General features: G+C 46.5%; 1 protein-coding gene across 2 annotated transcripts in view; it reads right to left on the bottom strand.

The window, feature by feature from the left end:
* si:ch73-22o12.1 (nectin-2) overlaps positions 1–21,311 on the bottom strand; it is a 157,097-nt gene that overhangs the window by 75,802 nt on the left and 59,984 nt on the right. The window contains exons 4-7 of one of the 2 annotated variants that reach the window (XM_015950281.3): positions 18,844–19,137; positions 18,547–18,664; positions 15,697–15,845; positions 357–4,991 (exon numbers count right to left, since the gene is read on the bottom strand). In XM_015950281.3, the coding sequence (XP_015805767.3) occupies positions 4,414–4,991; positions 15,697–15,845; positions 18,547–18,664; positions 18,844–19,137 (1,139 nt within the window). In that variant the 3' untranslated portion in view covers positions 357–4,413. Of the gene's footprint in view, positions 1–356; positions 4,992–15,696; positions 15,846–18,546; positions 18,665–18,843; positions 19,138–21,311 lie in introns of those variants that run through there. The other variant, XM_070551116.1, reaches the window with a different exon arrangement.

Raw genomic sequence — 21,311 nt, 5'->3', positions numbered from 1 at the left:
GAGCATCTCTGAACATTGGAGAGGCAACGCTCTTACTTCAGCCTGCTAGGACAGATGTGCAAAGCAGAGGTGAGGAGGAGGAGGAGGGGGAGGGTTAGTCCACAAAATTTATTTTCTTCTAAATCTTGAGCCGAGAGTCACGTTTCTCCTGGGTTTATCCAAACTAAAACGAGACTAACGGCCACACCGGGAAATGAGTTTAAGGGTCGTTACCAAGAGACCCGGGGGTCACTTCATATCCCAATCAATTAATCTATAAATCTAATCAGTGGGAATCAATAATCTGGCTCTTTAGCTATCCGACTAATCTCAAGAGTTTAAAAGAAAAGGAGGAAAAACACAAGAACACTGAAACATTTCAAAAATCAGGAAATCTTTAATAATCAACCAAATACGAAAAAAATATAGAAAGACGACAAAATCGTGACAACAACTCAGATCCAGTGTCTTTAAGACCAAAATAAAATCAAAATAAAATACAAAAAAGATCAAACTTTTATTTTTTCTTCGGATTTTTAAAACACAGAGCAGTAGATAAAAGCACATTTTGGGTTAAGACCGTTTCCAAGTGTGTGTGTGTGTGTGTGTGTGTGTGTGTGTGTGTGTGTGTGTGTGTGTGCGCGCGCATACAGTTCACTTGTACAGGAGACGCAAACTTTGCCAGTTTTGGCAGCAATCACAGCGCAGCAGTCAAGAATAAAGCACTCAGAAAACATAACTTATAAAGCACTGCAAAATAACAGAAGAGAGACGATAATAGAGGAAAATAAATCCTTCATGCTTGCCGTCACCGAGTAATACACAAACGTGACACCATAAATTAGTCATCTTTTTCTCTGCTACATATTTATATATTTATACTATGTACACAGGAAGGTTTTCTCTTTTTTTCCTGCTGTGGGACTGAGATGGAGGATGTTAAGGCTTTGATTTGTCGTCAGACGTCTGGAGCCGAAACAAACAAACAGGAAGGATGCGGCTTTCTGCAACCAGCGAGTAAAAACGCCGTAACCTCGTGCTGACACCTCGGCTGGAATTGCAGGGTTCTCTAAAAGCATTTTGACCAAGAAGCCTTACTTTGAAGGTGGGGTGGATGTTGTGCGTGTGTGTGTGTGTGTGTGTGTGTGTGTGTGTGTGTGTGTGTGTGTTACGAGGACTCAAACAGCTCAAGCAGGATAAGCGACTCTCCTGAAAGCGTTTGGGACGTGGAGGTCAGTGCAGTGGCATTTTCATGAAAGAGATTCCCACGTAGAACAAAAGCTGGATGATAGATATTCATTTTAAAAAGGCAAGCCTCCCCGACACCGGCTGAAAGGCGCTCGCCCCGGAACGGTCGGTTCTGCATGGTCACATGCAAGGGCGACGTCCTGCAGCAGCTTTTCTCAGAAACACGGGACACGGTATCTGACACGGCCACTGAGCAAGAAGAGGAGGAAGAAGCTTTTTGTATGTGTGTGTGTGTGTGTGTGTGTGTGTGTGTGTGTGTGTGTGTGTGTGTGTGTGTGTGTGTGTGTGTGTGTGTGTGTGTGTGTGTGTGTGTGTGTGTGTGTGTGTGTAGCTATGCAAACACATTTGTGTGGGCTTATGTCAGAGGATGGCAGAGTTGTCAGGTATGAGGAGACTGCTGCACAGTTTGGCTGTGGGAGTGAGCATGATGAGAGCGACTGAAGGGTGTTTGTGTGTGGGCGATTGTTTCTCTACACTCTCCAAATGTATACGTGCAGCATGTGCGTTTTTTAAAATGCACAATAATATTTGCAGTTTGACACTTTAACGGCAACAGAGCGGCTACTCGGGTTACAGCCCCAAAAACACAGAAAAAGATGTCCAAAACGCCTGAAAACACACGGCCACTAGACTACAGCACACAAACTCGGACAGCGGTGCGTTTAAGGTCCGTCGGATGAATTGTGTGCATCTTTTGTCCTGTGTAAGTATCAAGTCAACAAAGGGTAAGAAAACTAAATAAATGTGCTGATAATATGAGAAGGTAGGCAATTTTGAGCATAAAATGGAGTATTTTTGTCAAGCCGATTCTTCAGCCTCTACCGAGGTTCTCGGGTTAAAAATTACATTCGGAATGACCTCTGTGACCTTTGAACTTTAGAGGAAAGTCAAACCGGACGTGCTCCCTTTCAAACTCCACCGGCTCCATCCATCCGATATTTACATTTTCATAAATATCCACATTTTCACAAGAAAATATAGATGAGTACATATATAATACACAGATACTTCACATCAAAATGTACATACAAGTGTTTCGCCCCGCATCTGTACCACCCCCCCCCCCCCCCCCGCCCAGAGAAACCACTCTTCCCTCTCATTGTTCCTTGAAGCCGAGACAAACACAAGTGCAAAAATAAGTAATACATTTTTATATTGAGTGGTTGTGACAAATCAGCTGTGTTCAGTACATTTACGTCACCCCAGGTCGACAGGACTCGCATTTATGTACAAACTAAGGCCATTAGATGATAATCCTATTGAACACGCCGGCTTACAAGACGCCAGACGGAGCTCAAACACTAAACGCTTACTCAGTTTACCTCCTGTGTTTTTTCCTCGTTCTCTCGCTCTCTCTGCCTGTGTGAAGGTTAACAGGCGTCAGCATGAAAACAAAGACCGTTTCCTAAAAACGCAAACACACGGCGCGCCTCTTAAATCTGCAGGACAGGGTTAAAAAGTCACGCTAAGGAATGCATGCATGCATTATCCTCTTTATCCTTGGGAAAGGGTCAACCCGTTGACGTGGTGACCTCCAGTAAAATCCCGTTTGGGGCTCACCGAGGTCAGTCCACTCCACGCTTGGCCGATTCCCAAGGGGTGTCAAAGCGAAGTCGATTAGGAAGCTCGCGATCATAGCTCCTCTCCACTCTCGCCCAGGTACTTGGACAGATGCAAACGTTCACACGGAGACTCTAACGCGGCAGCGGGCAGAAGCCATAGAGAGCGTGCCAAAGGAGAAGCCTCCGGTGGCTCGTTAAAAGGATGAATTAACAGTCAGAAGACAATCAGCCCTGAACCTGCTTCATAAAGGGCCGTTGCACCACATGTTGCCCCGTAAGTCGATACCCAACCTTTTTACGTCCCCCGATCAATTCACCACATCCAACATCCACTAATGGAAGGAAAGATATGAACGTCGCTGAAAATCCGTCTTCCCTGCGTGGCGGAGGTGGACCGCCGTTACATCCAGCCATTTGCTAAAGTGTTGGGGAAGGTGGGAGGGGCCTTGGAGGGGGGTGAGAGTGGCCACTCCAGGTGGATTACTTTATCCTGATATATCAGGGCAGCTGGAGTCAGTAAGTGGGGTACTGGATGCATCAGGAGCGCTAAAATATGGCTCTGCTCTTGGTGGGCCCCGACCTCAACGCCGCCCTGAATAAATCAAAAAAACCACCCATGAAAGCCGGAGAGAGGGATGCAGAAAGAGGGGAAGGGGGAGGTGATGGGAGGAAGGTGGGGAGCGGGAACGCCACACCATAAACGATAAGTGGTGGCAATCTGTTGGTCCCAGCTAAGCGAGCAACTTCACGGCTCATTACCAATCAAGCTCCTCCGGTCGGGAGCGCTCCGAGAAGAGGAGGATGAGGAGGAAGCATCAGATCAGCTACACCTCACTCCTCCGTCGCTCGATCGTCGTCATCGTCTCCAACCTCCAGGCAGAAAAAGTTTGTGTTTGAGCATCTTTCTTTGTTAAAACTTATTTTGGATTTCCAAAAAATAAACAAAAAAAACCCCAAAAGGGACCTAAAACCTCTTTTAAAATGTCGTCGTTCGATCCTGGAGAGACTTGTGTCAACGGTGATCTACGGGGATGTTTAAAATAAGGCAGAGAGCAGAGCGAACATGACGAGATACATTTTCCAAATACACCTGATGGTTCATGTCTGTATTTTAAAGCTACACCAACACACCAGATGTCACAGCACAACACATTACCAAAACAAAAGGCTTCCCACGGGAGGACCGAGACGTGCAGGCAACACGGAGCTGCGAGACAACCTCCTCACTTTTCCGTTTTTTATATATTTAGTGAAGCTAAGCGTGAATATGCGAGTGAGATGCCTGCAGAGTCGAGCCAGTATGCAGATTTCATGTTTCTGCTCTTCTAGTCTGTTAAAAGTCCCAGTGATGGAGAGAGCACGAGCAGAAGCAGCGGGAGAAAGGGCTCGATGATTCTGTTCGTAAAAACCCGATAACGCTTCTGTTTACACGATTCCTCACGCCCTCTTTGGATCCAACTAACTCTGGGGCTGCGCTGTGACTAATAGGATATATTTCATATCAATTTGCAAAAATAAAAGTGGTATTCTTTTTTCTTTCCTCAGACAACGACAAAATCCTGGATTCTTCATATCCACAGAATCCTCGAGAGGAATCCTCGAGCTCGCCTTTCCTCCTCCTCTTTTACACGTAAACTGCAGTCCGCGAGATGACCGAGCCATCCCGCTGGGACTCCATGTCATCATCCAGGTAATCTCCAATCATGTCGCCCTGGTCATGAGGGCGCAGCTGAAGGATCGAGCTTCCTCCGGGGAAGTGGTCGTACCTCTCGTCCATCTCATCAAACTTCCTCCTCTCTGCTTCGTCTAATTCGCTGCTCAGCAGGATGTCCTGGGCGGTGGGCGTCACGGCGCCGACTTCGGGCCGGCCCCCTACAGTGAGAGGCTGGTGGTGGTTGTTTTTCTCTCCGAGGCCCTGGTGGGAAGCGCTCTCGTTGTAAACGTAGATGGGGCCGTTGTTGTTCCCACCCGCGATGCCGCCGCTCCCCGCTCCTCCGCCGGTTCCGTTCTTGCTCGCCTTCTTGCCGGCGCCGAATATGCGCGTCTTCATGTCGCTGCCACCATTGGCTCGGTAACCCTGCTGCTGCCTGCGGCTACGGGTGACGAGCACGGCAACGAGGGCCGCCACCAAAAGGAGGGCCAGCAGGGAGCCTATAACGGCTCCTGCCACCACGCCGGCGTTGGAGGGGTCTGGCGAAGGCTCTGTGGGAGGGAGGAGAGGCAGGGAGGGAGAAAACGGAAGGAAAAGGAGAGAAAATGTTGAGAGAGAAGAAGAAAAAAAGACACCAGAAGAGAGAGCAGTGGGGAAAAAGGAAAAAAGTAGGGGTAGGGAGATGTCAGTGGTGCTGGTGTGAACTTCATTCGGTCATGTGTGTGTGTGTGTGTGTGTGTGTGTGTGCTGAGCTTCCTGCTACACTGACAGTTTCTCCCCTCCCTTTAGGCTGCTCCTGTCCCCTTTTTACCACAACCACATCTTAACAATGCCTCAGCCACGCTCCCCAACGCGCTGCCCTTCGACAGCCGGGACCCGTTCAAGGCTCGCCACAAATCACAACACGAGGCGGGGGAAGGACACTCAAACACACACGTGCAAGCATGCAGGCATTAACACACACTTTTGGGTGCGGCGGAGAGCAAAGGGTCAGGAGCAGAACGAGTGGAGATCATGCAGCAAGAAAGGAGGAGGAGGAGCAAGGTGGAATGAGATGGAGAGGAGGAGGAGGAGGAGTGGGCGGATGGAGTAGGTGACACAGCAAAATGACAACTCTTCCTGAAGGCTGTGAGCGAAGAGCAGGAGTGAGGGGGGTGACAACCCAGACACCCAGCTTCGTTTCCATGAGGCGTCGTTGGATCGTACATCCATTCTATTTAAATCCATGTTTTACTTCAGAGTCCAGAACACCTTGTTCCACATTCAGACGTATAAAGGGGTCATTTAACGGCTTTGTTAGGGAACAAACCCGTCTGACTTGAGCTAAACTAGGTCTCCACCATCACACACACAAACTATTTGTGCGGCTGTGTGCATAAAAACTCCAGGGATAAAGAAGATGAGTCTAAATCAGGGCTGCTTAGAGCTCCCACATGACTCGTCAGCTGTATGGTTCATCCCACTCCCCCGATGCCTTCATCCGGCAATATTGGAGTTGTTTTTAACTTGACTCAACCGTTTTAAAGCCAGAATGGGAGAGTTGGGATGTTTTCAGAGCTTCTGTGGAAGAGTTATGAACAAATAATATCTTATTGGCTCTTAGATAAAACCTAAATCTGGACGAACATTAGCAGAGAATAGAATTACCAACTTTTAGCAACTAGAATAAGGAACCTGGAATGGGTAGGGTGGTGCTTTAGACGTTCTGATGGTGTGTTTAAATCAAATTTAGCTGTTAGACACACACACACACACACACACACACACACACACACACACACACACACACACACACACACACACACACACACCGTTTATTAAAGACAAAGTTCACTAGATTTTTCAACACATCTGCAGTCCTCTCTAGAATAAATGCCTGGTGAGTTTACCTCAGTGGGGTAAAAAAGCTCTGGCGCCCCCGTTTCAGGACGTAGAAGTAGAGCAGTGGTGAGCAGAAAACGGCAGGGATTTAGTGCAAATAACCTCAAACATGTTTTTAACTGCCAGAGAACTGTTATAACTTAGAGCTTTTACATTTAAAGGGGCATTATGGAAGTTTGACACCAAAACATGTATAGAAATAATAAATGTCTTCTTCATACATTCTCCTGCAATGCCCTGGTCCTGTAGAATGAGCCCTGGCATTTTTACTGTGATTGCTTGTTTTTCTGCAAAATCACAGAAAAAGAGAGATGCTCGGGTCGAGCAGGCTGCTTCATGCGCATTCACGCTCAGGCATCGCCCGTAGCGTTTGCTATCAGTAGCTTTAGCAGCAGAGAGAGAGGCAGTGCCACTTTGTCGCTGTTCCTAACGCCTAGTGACAAACCTAGCTACATTTCTGAGGACCCTTAGCTACTTTCTGTAGAACTTTCTTCTAGATATTTCCTGCAAATTAGCAACAAAATAGCCGTTTTCACTCAGAACCGATCTTTGAACGTTGTTTCAACTGTCATCAAGGATGTAAATGTTACAGATACGAGGGACGTCACTGGTGCTTTAGCTCACCTAGTAAGATGTCAGACTCTCGTGCAGAAGTCCTGGGTTCAATTCTGGGTGTGACCGTAGTTCATTTAGAGTTTTTTTTTTACATTAATGGTATATTTTTTTACAGTAAGATGCCCAAAATTTAATTAGAGACTCACAGAACGGCATTGAATTCACAGATAAAAAAGATGTGGGTTCAACTTTCATTTTGGAACAATTTTTCAAGCAAGGGAAGGGAATGATCTGAGCATGCAGGAGGACTGACCCATCATAAACCTTTGTCGGCTGTGCTGAAGAGAAAGGTACAGAACCAAATTATTTAATTAATTAGCTGCGTGTTCTCCTGTCCTCTGTCCTCTGACACACACACACACACACACACACACACACAAGGGACTGTTTCAGCTGTTATTTTCGTTAAGGAGTGTGCACGTACAGCATGTGCGCCTCATGCACGAGCCTACTATTGAAGCTGCCGTTACGCTTTTGGCCTGAGGGGGCAATCGCGAGCATAAAAATTCAAAACTCCGTAAAGTCCCTTTAAAGTTGCTTCAGACAGCAGGATTTAGTCTTACTTCCTGATATTTGGAAATCTCATCTCCGATTGGCCAACACCAATGTGACCACCACTGACAGGTAGAGTCACAGCTGTGGTCCCCCATGGAGATTTTCTGGGGGCGCCACTGTTCTGAATCAACTGTAATCCCAAATATTTAATGGCAGTTGATGTGACTGCCCCCCAATATTTTAATTTCTGTCAATTGTTGCATTTATTCCGGCAAAAACTAACAGTATTTATTGCTAATTTAATCAGAACTCATTTGTTTCTAAACACTGAGGTTGTTCAAAAAGCCACCTGAACAGGTAAGATATTAGTAATCCTGACCGTTCCACACGTCCCCACGTCAACAGCTCAGCTTTAAACTGCATGGGATTTTTATTCCATTATGAAAGTGAGGAACCTGTTAGATATGCCTCCCAATAAAACATTATGGCTTCTTATAAATGCTTTCCTGCAAAAACAATAAAATGCAACCATTTTCATACAATCACATATAAACGAGCTACGTTGCATTTTAGTAAAACGTAATAAAACGGCGCCAGCTCTACTAAAAAAAAGGTTTGGTAAAATCCCAAGAAGAAAGAAGTATTTCTGCTGTGCAAAGGCTTGTTTCAGGTCATGACTTTCAGACACTGAGGGTTGTGACAACTCCCTGAAAACAGAGTCCGTGGCCGCTCTCCTCAGTGTGGTCATCGTCTATTACCGCGTGGGCTGGGAGGCGGGGTTGTTGGCAGTACCGCTGCCAGATGTAATGTTGTTTGCAGTCACCGTAGTGTGAAGTGCTTGGAAGAAGGAAAAAACCCTCCAAACGGCTCTCGTTATGCAGCATGGCAGTATGTAGACAACATATCAAATGAGTCAACTTCAACAGGAAGGATGAATACATTCAAATGTCTGCCGAGATTTTATTTCATAAGCCGTTTCTACGGCAACGTGTAATCTTTGGAGATTTAAATAGTAAGCCTAGCGTTTGGGAAGGAAATTGATTCTGTGTGTATATTATTCCTACTTTTAAAGGATTCGAGGCATTTGTGCCACTGATTCTTTTACTGCACTAGAAATGCTTTCATGTTAATCCTTCAACCAAGAACAGCGTTGCAAAGCACCTTGCTCTGGAGCAGAGGTGCGTACTGGCAAGACTCTGATGGTACCATCGGGCCGGACAATAACTCAATAACTGTATATATCCATCAACAGACGTGGTGGGATAGAAAAACATGGGTCAATAAAAGGTTTCTTTTCTTTTTTAGCCTAAAGGGTAGCTTAGTCATTAGTTACTCGCAGCCAATCAAAAAGCCAGACCCAGGGATGCTCCATCACCAAGCCCTCCCCTCTGTCCAGAACAGAAAACACCTGACTTTAAAGAGCAAGTCACTCCAAATCACCATTTTTTTTTTTGCTGATAAACTATATAAATGAGTGTTCAATTGTGCTGCAGACAAATGTAGTCAATAATTCGGCACTTTAGTGCATCTTAGTTCAAATTTAAATATTCTGCCTAGAACTGTCGTCAGGCAAAAACTCAGCACTGCATTTGAATTTAAATCTGCCATCGCTACTGGCTAAGAGGTACACTATGATGTTAGATGGTACATTATGATGTCACAATGTCATGAGTGTGTGTATTTGTTAGAGGCTCCACCCTCTCGGTCTGTTAGGCAACAGCATTTGTTGCTTTTTTCAAACAGGAAGTGGGAGTTGAGTAAGAATCTGGCAGGGGGTGACTTGCCCTTTAACAGCACGCAGCAGCAGAGAGGAAGAGGAAACTGTCCCAGAAAAAGGGGTTAAACCAGCAATATTTAGATTTTTTACAACGGTCGTTTGCTAAATTAGCAGAGAATCAATAAAAACCAAGCTAGCCTCGTCGTAAAGTAACGACGTATAATGGCCAGGGCTGCAATTAACATGTCATTCTACAATTGTCTATAGTTATAAATTATTACTGATATCTGACAATTTGAATTTTTTTCTTAATATGCTTTTCTTCCACATCGTCCAGCCCTACGATACGATATTCATCACAATGCAGGGGAGACCATCTCGATGAGCGACGCTCACCTCGTAAGCGTAAGGTTGCAGGTTCGAGCCCTCGCTCAGTCTGTCACTGTGATTGTGTCCTTGGGCAAGACGCTTAACCCACGTTGCCTGCTGGTGGAGGTCGGAGGGACCGGTGGCGCCAGCGCTCGGCAGCCTCGCCTCTGTCAGTGCGCCCCAGGGCAGCTGTGGCTACATCGTAGCTCATCCCCACCAGGGTGTGAATGGATGAATGACTGATGTGTTGTAAAGCACCTTGGGGGGGTTCTAGGACTCTAGAGGGTGTTATTTCAAATACAGGCCATTTACCATTACTATCTGATGTGTCGCAATACTAAAAGCCTGGTGATATTTGCATATGCTGCGATATTTGACTAGCTGATACTGATGCAGACATGTAGAGATCGAGGTCACCCGATGGCCGTCACGTAATGCTGAATTTTTTTTTTTTGGGACGTTTTCCATCTTGTTTGCATGTCACCAATTACACTGGATGAACATTTCTGATCCCTGATCTGTTTTTAAACACTGAATTTAACGACTTTTGGATTTTTTGTTTGGTGCACAGTTCAATATTAAAGTCAAACATTTAACCAAAGTTAAATAAATCAATGTTCTGACCAAGTATCAAACCGGCAGCAGCTTTATGTGCCCCACTTTAAATGGGCTCTACTAAAGAGGTGCACTGGCGCGATGAATCAGGCGGTCGACCAGTCCATCCATGCGTCGCCATTTTTAAAACGGAACTTTACTGGAAACGGCCAGAAGCTTCTAGGGCAGATCCGGTGTTATCGCGGGATCTTGTTTAGTCAGAATAAAGGTGGTGGAAACCGCTGCTGCCTGATTTTAAATACTGATTTGGTATCCTAACACGAAAAATACTGCAATAACTGAGTGGATTGGTATTTTCTTGCATCCCTACAGTCACGTATGGGTGTGATGTTTGGATTCTTCAGAACAGGCAGAAGAGCCTGCAGTTGTTTATTTGAACGATCCCACCCAACAACGCAAAGCATGCATTCACACCAGCGTCAATCTTCAAAACACGTTTCTCGCACACCGCTTGCTTTTGTTCTGCATGGCTTTGTTTATTTATGAAGGCTCTTGATTCTCAGACTCTCCTTTCATCTCTCTCATCCCATCGTCTCACGTGAATACTTCCTGCTGATCAGAGCTCCTCTGGTTCCGCTTTTGTCCTAACATGTTCTGCTCCTGACTCTTGCTTATTCCCATCACACGAAGAGAGCCTCTCTGCCTCTGCCGGTCAGAGCATTTTCGTTTGCGCCGACCTCACTCTCAGAAATAATCTGCCACTGGGAGCTCCTTCCACCTGACGCTGGAGCTAAAAGCATGGAGCTTGCACTTTAGAGCTGCATGTAAACAAGGTTGAAATGGTCACGTCTCCGCTCTCGAGTATTCAAGATCCACTCAGGTTCGAGCACTTCGGCTACAGTTTGAAACTCGCGGGGAGCAAATGAATTTTTAATTCCAGTCCTCGGTTTAGAGCGATCGGGAACTTCTCTGTTGCTTTCATCTGAGGCAGCGGAGGGTTAACAACACGACTCCTGCTGCTGAAATCCCTTCCTGAAATTTGAAAGCAGCAAATCAGTCTAATTCTTATTGTCGCTCCCATTTGAAATCCGGTGGAAGCCGGCCCTTCCTGTTGAGCGTACGGCGGCTGACAGAATTACCCTTGTAACACCGATTCTTGTCACAGAGAAAATGGAAGTCTGCTGCTGTGTATACCTGCGCTCGGCTCTTTTCTTCCTCCGTACCGTCTGCCTAGTCTGTCCTCCACTTCTCCATCTCTGCCTCCACTTCACCAGCTGTCTGCTGCACGCTCTCTGCAACTCTAAATCCATTTTCCCTGTAATCGCTCCAATTTACATTTGTACTTCTGTCTTATGCTGCTTTTCTCAGCCCTTTTTTTTTTTTACAGAGCATATGCCCCGGGAAAGAATTAATAATGATGGATACAATTTTCAGCTTCTTTCATACGTTTTCTTTCTCCCTTCCAACGCTCAGACTCTCTCGCCTGGCATGCTGTGCTAAACCGTCCTATTCACAGATGAGAGCGAGAGCAAGGACTCCGTGTCCACTTGTAACAGGAACATGAGAAATGCATTATCGCCTCAGGCTCTGTGGAGCTGTGCAAACTCTGAGGCCAAATGCTGCCACGCATCTCCACCACATCAAAGGGAATTAGACCAACATTAAAATGCTAATTCTCTCAAAATAATGCTCATTCAATTACATTTAAGTTGCTTCTATGATCTTTTAAAATCCTTTTGTGGATAACTCATGTTTTATTCCAACTTTCCGGATACGACGACTTCTAGAGATGGATCCGAGTCGCGCCGAGCTGCCAGAACGGGCTCCGGCGCTCGAGGAGGAGGCCTCGAATCATCTAAGTGGGCAAGAAGGGAGCATTTTATAAACACGCCATCGGATGAATTAGTGCGAAATATGAAAGCTGCGTGGATGACTGGCGAAAGAAAAGGAAAAAATGAACAACGACATCAAAGTAATTCCTCCCTCGAACACGCCGTCGAGGCCAAAACGCTGCATGCTTCTTATGGAGTCACGTCCAAGAAGCCTGTGTGCTTCAAATGACCGCGAGTGATGAGAGAGATGGAGCAGAAGTAAAGTTTACTACAACCTCCCCCCCCCCCCCCCCCCCAAAAAAAAACACATGCATGGTTGTAGACACACACACACACACACACACACACACACACACACACACACACACACACACACACACAGCAGGACGGTCATCAGTGGTCTGATGCTGGGCTTGACTGCATGGAGAGCCCAGCTCTGCGGGACTGTCTTTGAGGGCGTTAAGTGAACAGACTCGTGCACTTGCTGCACAAACGTTCGCGCACGTGTGTGTGCTAATGATGGGTGGGGGACAAGGGCCGGTTGCAAGGCTGCAGGGAGACTTGGCTCCATCAGACCTGAGCTCTGGCTGTTTTCGCATGGCAAGAGACACACGCTGACAGAGACGGGCAGATGCATGCATGCACACGTACACACACACACACACACACTCGCACACACACACACACACACCCTCCAAACTCAGTGGAGGAAAACAGCCAAGCCCCTTGCCCTTGAACTGTCTCCTTAGATGAGTCAGAAAATGGGAGAGATTGCATCGAATTGAAAGGAAATCTCTTTTCCGCTGAACTGAGGACCACATGGGGGATTCAATTCAGGGCGTTTAACCATTTTTTTTTTAAGACGTTCTGCTGGGTTGCCCCTTTTTGTACCAACAAAGGTAGAAAAAAAAAAGATGGAGGGAATCTGGGTTAGCCACACAAGAACTCCCCCTGAGAGAAACCTAGAACGGAGGGATGGAAGAAAGTGTGGAAGCTACTAAGCTGTGATTAAAGAAGAGCTGCTGCTATTTAACAGTTGAGCTGAGAGAGAGAGGAAGATGGCACATCCAAGAAAGGAAGAGTGGATGTTGGGGGCAGGAGTCGCTCCTCCGAGCAGAGAGATCGACATCGTTCCTGCGGAGGCTGAAAGGCAACCTGAGGAAGACAGGTGGGATGAGGAGAGAGCATATGCTAACTGAGAGGATGAAAGGCGCAACGAAAAGAGCAGATTCCAGCGAGGGAGTTGGCGAGAGAGAGAGAGAGAGAGAGATGAAAAGGAAAGGAAAGAAAAGAGGGAGTGTGTTTGCGGATGAGTAAGCAGGAGGATCGAAGATGAGAGGAGGAGAGGCAAGGAGAAGAGAGGACATCCACCCCTCTCTGTGCTCAAAGTGTGTAGGGCACGACTGGGGGCAGAAAACTCGAGTAAGCAGACTCGTGTGTGTGTGTGTGTGTGTGTGTGTGTGTGTGTGTGTGTTTATCATGCAGCTGTGGGGTATAAACGAGAGGGGGACCTGCCATGTAGCAGGTGCTGACCATTTCACGCCTGTCGGCCCCTCTTAGCCCCGTTTGTCTACACGCATTCACATTAGTCTCTGCAGGTCTGAATCACAGCCCCGTCTGGAGTCGTTGCACATCTGTCTTACTCTCCGTCGTGATCATCATCCACTCCCTTCCGCCGCTTCTCCTCGACGTTGACGGCTTTCTTTCTGCACACTCCTTTCAGTCCCTGCGCTCCACAACCATGCTTCACTCTTGACATTTTGCCGGTCGTCTTAGTCACCTCTTAACTGCCGGCAGATTTAGCTCGCATCTTGTCCTCCTCCTCCTCTGCAAATGAGTAAGACCGGAGTGGGATGGGAGGAGGAGGCTGTCGGCAGCCAGGGAGCAAGACTTGGAGCGTGAGAAGGGATGGGGATGAGGAAACTCAACAAGAGGATCCAAGGAAATGAGAACAGGGAGAAGAACAAAGTATGAAAGTGGGAGAGAAGGGTAAATGTAGGATAAAAGAGAGGAGTGAGAAGAGAGGCGGCGAGGAGCTGAAGCAGCAAAGGGTGACTGATCCGCTCTGAGAGGCTTGGAGAGTGACAGAAACACACGCCATGCTGAGAGATAGTGGAGGCCAATGGCTGTGGAGATGCACTGGCAGGAGATTCCCATGGGAGTTTTAAACGCTGTCAGCACCGCGCTCTCCCCCTCCATCCCTCATGTCTTTACTCTCTCCCCTCTCTGACTAAGGATTGCACTGATTTATCTCATCGCACACTCCCCGACTTTGTCGTCTACAAGCAGCAGCCTCCATCTTGCCCCACCTGCTTCCCGGATCTTTGCATCTTCCTTGTAAAGCAGCAGGAGCCGGTGGCATCCTTTGTGCGACAGAGGCTACTGTACGCAGAGCCGCAACGCGGCCCCAGAGGAGCAGTGACGCATGCATCATCAAACGCCAAGGGACTTGTAGCAAGATGTAAAAGTGGAGAAGAAAAATGCAGAATAAGAAGTCAGCAAGATGACAAAAGCTAAAAAATTAGGGCGTTAATGGAGCTTGGTGGCTTTTAAGGTCTAGCTAGCAGGGGAAAAAATCACTTTCTCACCCATTATGGATAAGTTTTATCACTATGTCAGCAAAAAAAGTACCTCAGGTTAAGTGCTAGTGGGTGACAGAACTGGAAGGAGATGCATTTTGTATGAGGGGGGGATGAGGGAGCCCAGCTGAAAGGGGGCTGGCGGCTTTTCTTTTTAATTACACCGGATGGTTCCACCTGGACACGTGCACACACACACACACACACACACCTGAATGAACATCTCCTCAAGACAGCAAACATGCACACACACAATAGATGTTTGCATCAAACTTCAAAATGAAAACAGACTTTATTCCAAAGTCAGAGGTATCATTTTGAGTGAAACGCATCACTTATAGTGATTTGCTTTGGTCCCTTCTGTTGTCATTAGTGCTAGAGTGCACTGCTGAGAAGCCACTCAGCCCCGGCAATCACGACACTCTCAGGTAAAAAAAAAAAAAAAAGGAAAATTGCTAAAAATATCTGACGAAGACCCAGCGCGGCCCATTAAAAGCTTTTTGAGAAAAACGATGAACCATTTTCTTCAGATGCACAAACTGGCAGAGAGGCCTTGGGCACCGCCGAGGCGCAGAAACTTAGATAATACAGCTTGTTAACGGCATGCAAAGAGACATAAAAGTGGCATGCACTCTTTGTTGCAAGCAGAGGAAGAGAAATCCAAAACTGAAGGAGAGAACTGAACAGCATGAACACAAAACCAGTCTCCCAAACCCGAACACACACCAGGACAGAGCAGCTGGACCCACTAAGCCTACTCTGAACGCCCGGGACCGTCCTCAGCCCGGAGAAAATGAGTGTTTATGTAACGAGTGAGGCTGAACAAGGTGTATCCCTGAGGAAGCAATAAGAGCATAAAACACCAGGAAATGTGTGGCTAGCGTGATGAAAGAGCACTTGGTTCCACTTCATCAGCTATCAGGAAATAAATGTTTTCATTTCCGAGCCTGAGGTGAGTCGACGTGATGAAGGAATACCAAGCTAATTTGCCAATTTATCAGCATGTTTGGACGTTTGAAACTTGTGCAAATTACACAAAGTGTAGTTTTAATCAATTTAGAGGACAGGTGCACAAATAGGACACATCAGCTGATGACTCCTGACTAATGTGATGCACTCGTGCGTCCGTGCAAACGACCTCAAATCTCACCTGCATCTCAAGGAAAATCCTTTGCGTGTTTGTGTGCGGGAGCTCAAAATGTGCGTGGCTCACCTCTGACGAAGACCGCCACCAGCTCTTTGGATGTTCCGATGCCGTTCTTGACCTCGCAGACAAAAGTGGTGTTGACAGACTCGTCTACCTTCAGCACCCTCAGCTCGTTCTGGGTAATCTGCACCGTGTCTGGCATCTCCCCGGCCACGCTGAGGGGAATACCAGCGCATCGGCGTGAGACAGACGGAAAGTGAGAGGGACAAATAAAGATGAATAGAAGGGCTGTGTGCACCATGAGATGAGCATTTACAGAAATGTGCTCCATTGTTCGGTGTCAATAAAATCCAGTCATCTCGATGGCCTGAGCAACACTAATCGCTTTTCAAACCTTCTCAGAAGGTGATCCATTTTTACTTATGAGGGCGATGAAAAACCTCTGAACACAGGCCTAAAATCATTTTAAAGCTCTCATTCAACTATTTTCCAACACGTTTGCAGCGGTCTTTAGTACTATTTACTGGCTTGTGAGACAATTGCTGTGAGGAAAGGGCTCTGGCACTCCTGTTTCAGGAAGTAAAAAAGAGCCAGAGAACAGATGAGCAGCAGACGGCAGGATTTGGAGTCTTATTTCCTGATATTCGGACATCTCGCCTCTGATTGGCTAACAGCAACGCGACTCTACCACAGACTGTGTTTGCTCTGCAATGTTGATGTTTCATCTCCACAAATAACACAAGCCTGAATTAGCTCTGCAGTGTTGTGGACTTGCTAATGCTAATGGTTAGCTTCTAGTAGCAAAGACGCTCTGTCCTCAAAAGGCTGCAAGCCTTCTCATTCTTGAGCCAAGATGGCCGTGTCCGTGAATGTTAAGTGACAGTGTGACGTAGATCCGTCAGATTCCTGACCCGTGCGTTTCCCTGTCTTTTATTTTGGCGGCTACAGCAGGAAATAGGGGTGGAAAGCTACAGTGGGGCAAAAAAGTATTTAGTCAGCCACCAATTGTGCAAGTTCTCCCACTTAAAATGATGACAGAGGTCAGTAATTTACATCATAGGTACACTTCAACTGTGAGAGACAGAATGTGAAAAATAATCCATGAATTCACATGGCAGGTTTTTAAAGAATTTATTTGTAAATCAGGGTGGAAAATAATTACGTGGTCAATAACAAAAATTCAACTCAATACTTTGTAACATAGCCTTTGTTGGCAACAACAGAGGTCAAACGATTACTATAGGTCTTTACCAGGTTTGCACACACAGTAGCTGGTATTTTGGCCCATTCCTCCATGCAGATCTTTTCGAGAGCAGTGGTGTTTTGGGGCTGTCGCCGAGCAACACGGACTTTCAACTCCCTCCACAGATTTTCTATGGGGGTGAGGTCTCAAGACTGGCTAGGCCACTCCAGGACTTTCAAATGCTTCTTACGGAGCCACTCCTTTGTTGCCCGGGCGGTGTGTTTGGGATCATTGTCGTGTTGGAAGACCCAGCCACGTTTCATCTTCAAAGCTCTCAATGATGGAAGGAGGTTTTGGCTCAGAATCTCACGATACATGGCCCCATTCATTCTGTCCTTAACACGGATCAGTCGTCCTGTCCCCTTAGCAGAAAAACAGCACCAAAGCATGATGTTCCCACCCCCATGCTTCACAGTAGGTATGGTGTTCTTGGGATGCAACTTAGTATTCTTCCTCCAAACACGACGAGTTGAGTTTATACCAAAAAGTTCTACTTTGGTTTCATCTGACCACATGACATTCTCCCAATCCTCTGCTGTATCATCCATGTGCTCTCTGGCAAACTTCAGACAGGCCTGGACATGCAGTGGCTTCAGCAGCGGAACACGTCTGGCACTGCAGGATTTGATTCCCTGCCGTTGTAGTGTGTTACTGATGGTGACCTTTGTTACTGTGGTCCCAGCTCTCTGCAGGTCATTCACCAGGTCCCCCCGTGTGGTTCTGGGATTCTTGCTCACCGTTCTCATGATCATTTTGACCCCACGGGATGAGATCTTGCGCGGAGCCCCAGATCGAGGGAGATTATCAGTGGTCTTGTATGTCTTCCATTTTCTGATAATTGCTCCCACAGTTGATTTGTTCACACCAAGCTGCTTGCCTATTGTAGATTCACTCTTCCCAGTCTGGTGCAGGTCTACAATTCTTTTCCTGGTGTCCTTCGAAAGCTCTTTGGTCTTGGCCATAGTGGAGTTTGGAGTCTGACTGTTTGAGGCTGTGGACAGGTGTCTTTTATACAGATAATGAGTTCAAACAGGTGCCATTAATACAGGTAACGAGTGGAGGACAGAAAAGCTTCTTAAAGAAGACGTTACAGGTCTGTGAGAGCCAGAGATTTCCCTTGTTTGAAGTGACCAAATACTTATTTTCCACCCTGATTTACAAATAAATTCTTTAAAAATCCTGCCATGTGAATTCATGGATTTTTTTTCTTCACATTCTGTCTCTCACAGTTGAAGTGTACCTATGATGCAAATTACTGACCTCTGTCATCATTTTAAGTGGGAGAACTTGCACAATCGGTGGCTGACTAAATACTTTTTTGCCCCACTGTATGTTCACGTTTTGCCTGCATGTGAAACTCAGAGTGATGATCATATTTAAAAAATAACAAGATGGTTTCTCTGTGAACTTGCTCTTTAGATTAAAGACAGAATTTTGTTATTGGAGGATAATATAATATAACAGAGCCTCATGAAAGAGTTAAATTTAGTCCATAATGACTAATTTTACGGCCATCTCCATAATCAGAGCGCACTTCTGCACCAAAAGTAATGAAACCGCTGATTACGGCTCAACAAGGACCGCAGACCCATGAGTGAGGGGGGCTAGCGTGACAAAAAGAAAGAGAGAGAGCAAAAGATGTGACAAATATTCCATAAAGAGGAAACACTCACGCCTTCCAGGTGACGGAGGTTGGGATGGGGTTTCCATTCGCCTGGCAGATGAGCACCGCGTTTGTTCGGCCTATGTACCAATTATTGTCATAACCCTCAATTCTCACCTCAGGGGCATCTAGGAGATGACAGATGAATGGCAGGAAGTGATTGGAGGACAATGAGGGTGGGGGGTGGACAGAAAAAAGGAGTTTAATTAATCACTCAGAGGTTTGAAACTGGCAAAGCCGATCACATTAGTGCGTGAACACCAGGGGAAATTAGAGGAAGTGTGTGTGGGTGTGTGTGGTATTTTACACTGAACAGCCAACTTCAGCGGTATGCTCTCCGTCTTGGCCTGAGTCCTGTGGTCCACCAGGCAGGAGATGTCCTTCCCGTTGTCCGAGGACTTTGGAGCCAGGCTGTACTCGCTGGTCACCGTCACGGTGTTGTCAGAACCAGCGCGCGACACCATCGTCGCGTTGCCGTCGGCTGTGGTCACCCATTTGATCGTGGCAGGAGGGCGACCGTTTGCCGACGTGCAGCGAGCAACGACGACCGGCTGGGCCCCGGCCAACACCGTCACGCTGGTGGCCGAGTTCTGTGGCTTAGCTGACGGGCGGGTCGATAAAATGATGCAAAGGTGGAGAGGAAACAAAAAAAAAAGACAAAAGTGACATGATTAATGGATGAACCATCTGGCATATGTACAGATAATGAGCATCATTATCCACAAATGACAATTTCAGTTACAAGTCGAGGCAAAAGTAAAAATCCTCAGCTCAGCTCAGCCCCCCCCCCCCCTCTCTCTCTCTGTTCAGTCAATCTTTTCCCTCTCTGGAGCGTTCATTGACAAAATTACAAACAGCAGCAAAACACACACAAACCTCCAATCTTCCATCACTCTGCCTCCATTTTTTTAATCCATTTCCTCTCTATCCCCTCCATCGCCCTGCGATGATATATCATCACCATGACTGGTCCATCGCGTTTTCACGATTTCTAAATCACTACATGATCTCAGCCGCTCCTCCACCGCCTCGCTCCCCGTTTGCCCTCTGCGAAAGCGGCGTTGGATCAGTCGGGAGCAAGCGAGACAGGAACTGACAGCAGGCATGACAAGCAGCCTGATCAATACGCTGCCTGAGGGAAGGCATGGAGGCAAGATGAGTTAAGAGGAAAATGAGAGGGGAAGAGAAGGAGGGCGCAGAGCCGAGGCTACGACGGCTCCCTCGCATAAGAGAGTCTGATGACAACACTTACAGCAGCAATTAGGCCAAAACGGAAATGCTTCTAATCTGCGCCTTAGGAAACGCTGACAGGAAGCAAAACCAGAGCCGGCAGAGGAAACCTTTCTACGCGTTCCCTGGAAGGTAAGGCTTCATTTTACACCTCTAACCAGATGGGCGACCAAAACATAGAAGAAAAAAATGGCACAGATCCAGCGTGTCTGAATCTCTGCAGGAAAGACGAGCATGACCAAACATTTCTGGCAAGAAAAGTAAATTAAAGGCGCAGACAGTTGGCCACATTCTCCCTTTTTTTTCAATCTGTGGATGATGCAGGGAAATCTGGAAAACCTGAAACTACATTTAATCTGGATAATCCTGGACTTGACTTCTCTTTACCTGGCAATTTGCGCTCCTTCCTGCAGAGACTGATAAAACATTTATAAAAACTCATTTTGTTGTGTAAATAGACGCCTTTGGCAGCTTTGTTTTTCATTAAATGATTCATCGATTAAAATCTGGATTTTTTATTTTAGCATCTGCAACTAAACTTTCAAGCTTGACTAGGTTTATAGAATATGACGGTAATGCCAATTTTCTAGTCTATAAATGAAGATTTTTATAGAAACAAGCCCATTTCTAGACTGTAGTTTTAACAGTATTAGTACGAGATACTTGGCGAGTTTTGGCTTGAATGGTAAATGGCCTGTATTTGATATAGCGCCTTCTAGAGTCATGGAACCCCCCAAGGCGCTTTACAACACAATCAATCATTCACACATTCACACACTGGTGGGGATGAGCTACGATGTAGCCACAGCTGCCCTGGGACGCACTGACAGAGGCGAGGTTGCCGAGCGCTGGCGCCACCGGTTCCTCCGATCACCTCCAGCAGGCAACGTGGGTTAAGTGTCTTGCCCAAGGACACAACGACAGCGACAGACTGAGCGGGGCTCGAACCTACAACCTTCCGATTTCGGGGCGAGCACTTAACTCCTGTGCCACCGTCGCCCCAATGTATGAATGAATGTATGAAAGCCTGCAATAAAGTGGGTTGTTGATTATACATATATCTATTAAAGGTGCTTTTAGCACCCCCTCGTGTTCATTTGTAGAATCAAACCTATCTCCTTGCATCTATTTAACACCTTAACCTAACTTGTGAAATGTCTCCCCAGCCTTCCTTAGTGTCTACAGGAGTGATTCACCACTAAATTAAACAAATGAGGTTTGTTCATGATCTAAAACATGCAGGAAACATGTAGCAGACTGCAACATGTATGTCAGCTCCATTTTTTTCTAAGTCCAACAGACCGGACCGGCACTCTGAAGTTGCAAATGCGGTATTCTGACCATAGAGGGCGGTGGGGGTCTGAGTGACCCTGTAAAGGGTCATTTTAGCACATACTGGCTCAAGAAATCGATTCAAAGATATGAAAAAGTTGCATAATATGGCGTTAAAGTTCACAAAAAGGTCACCACATAAGGATGGACAACCTGTTTTTATTGGAAAAATTCAACTTATAGAAAACTACAACCATACATGCAAGTCCCACT

Source organism: Nothobranchius furzeri, chromosome 5 (assembly GCF_043380555.1).
Source record: "Nothobranchius furzeri strain GRZ-AD chromosome 5, NfurGRZ-RIMD1, whole genome shotgun sequence".
NCBI classification, from domain to species: Eukaryota; Metazoa; Chordata; class Actinopteri; order Cyprinodontiformes; family Nothobranchiidae; genus Nothobranchius; species Nothobranchius furzeri.
Note: the sequence above shows the minus strand (reverse complement) of the source record. Positions and strands in the feature narration are given on the sequence as shown.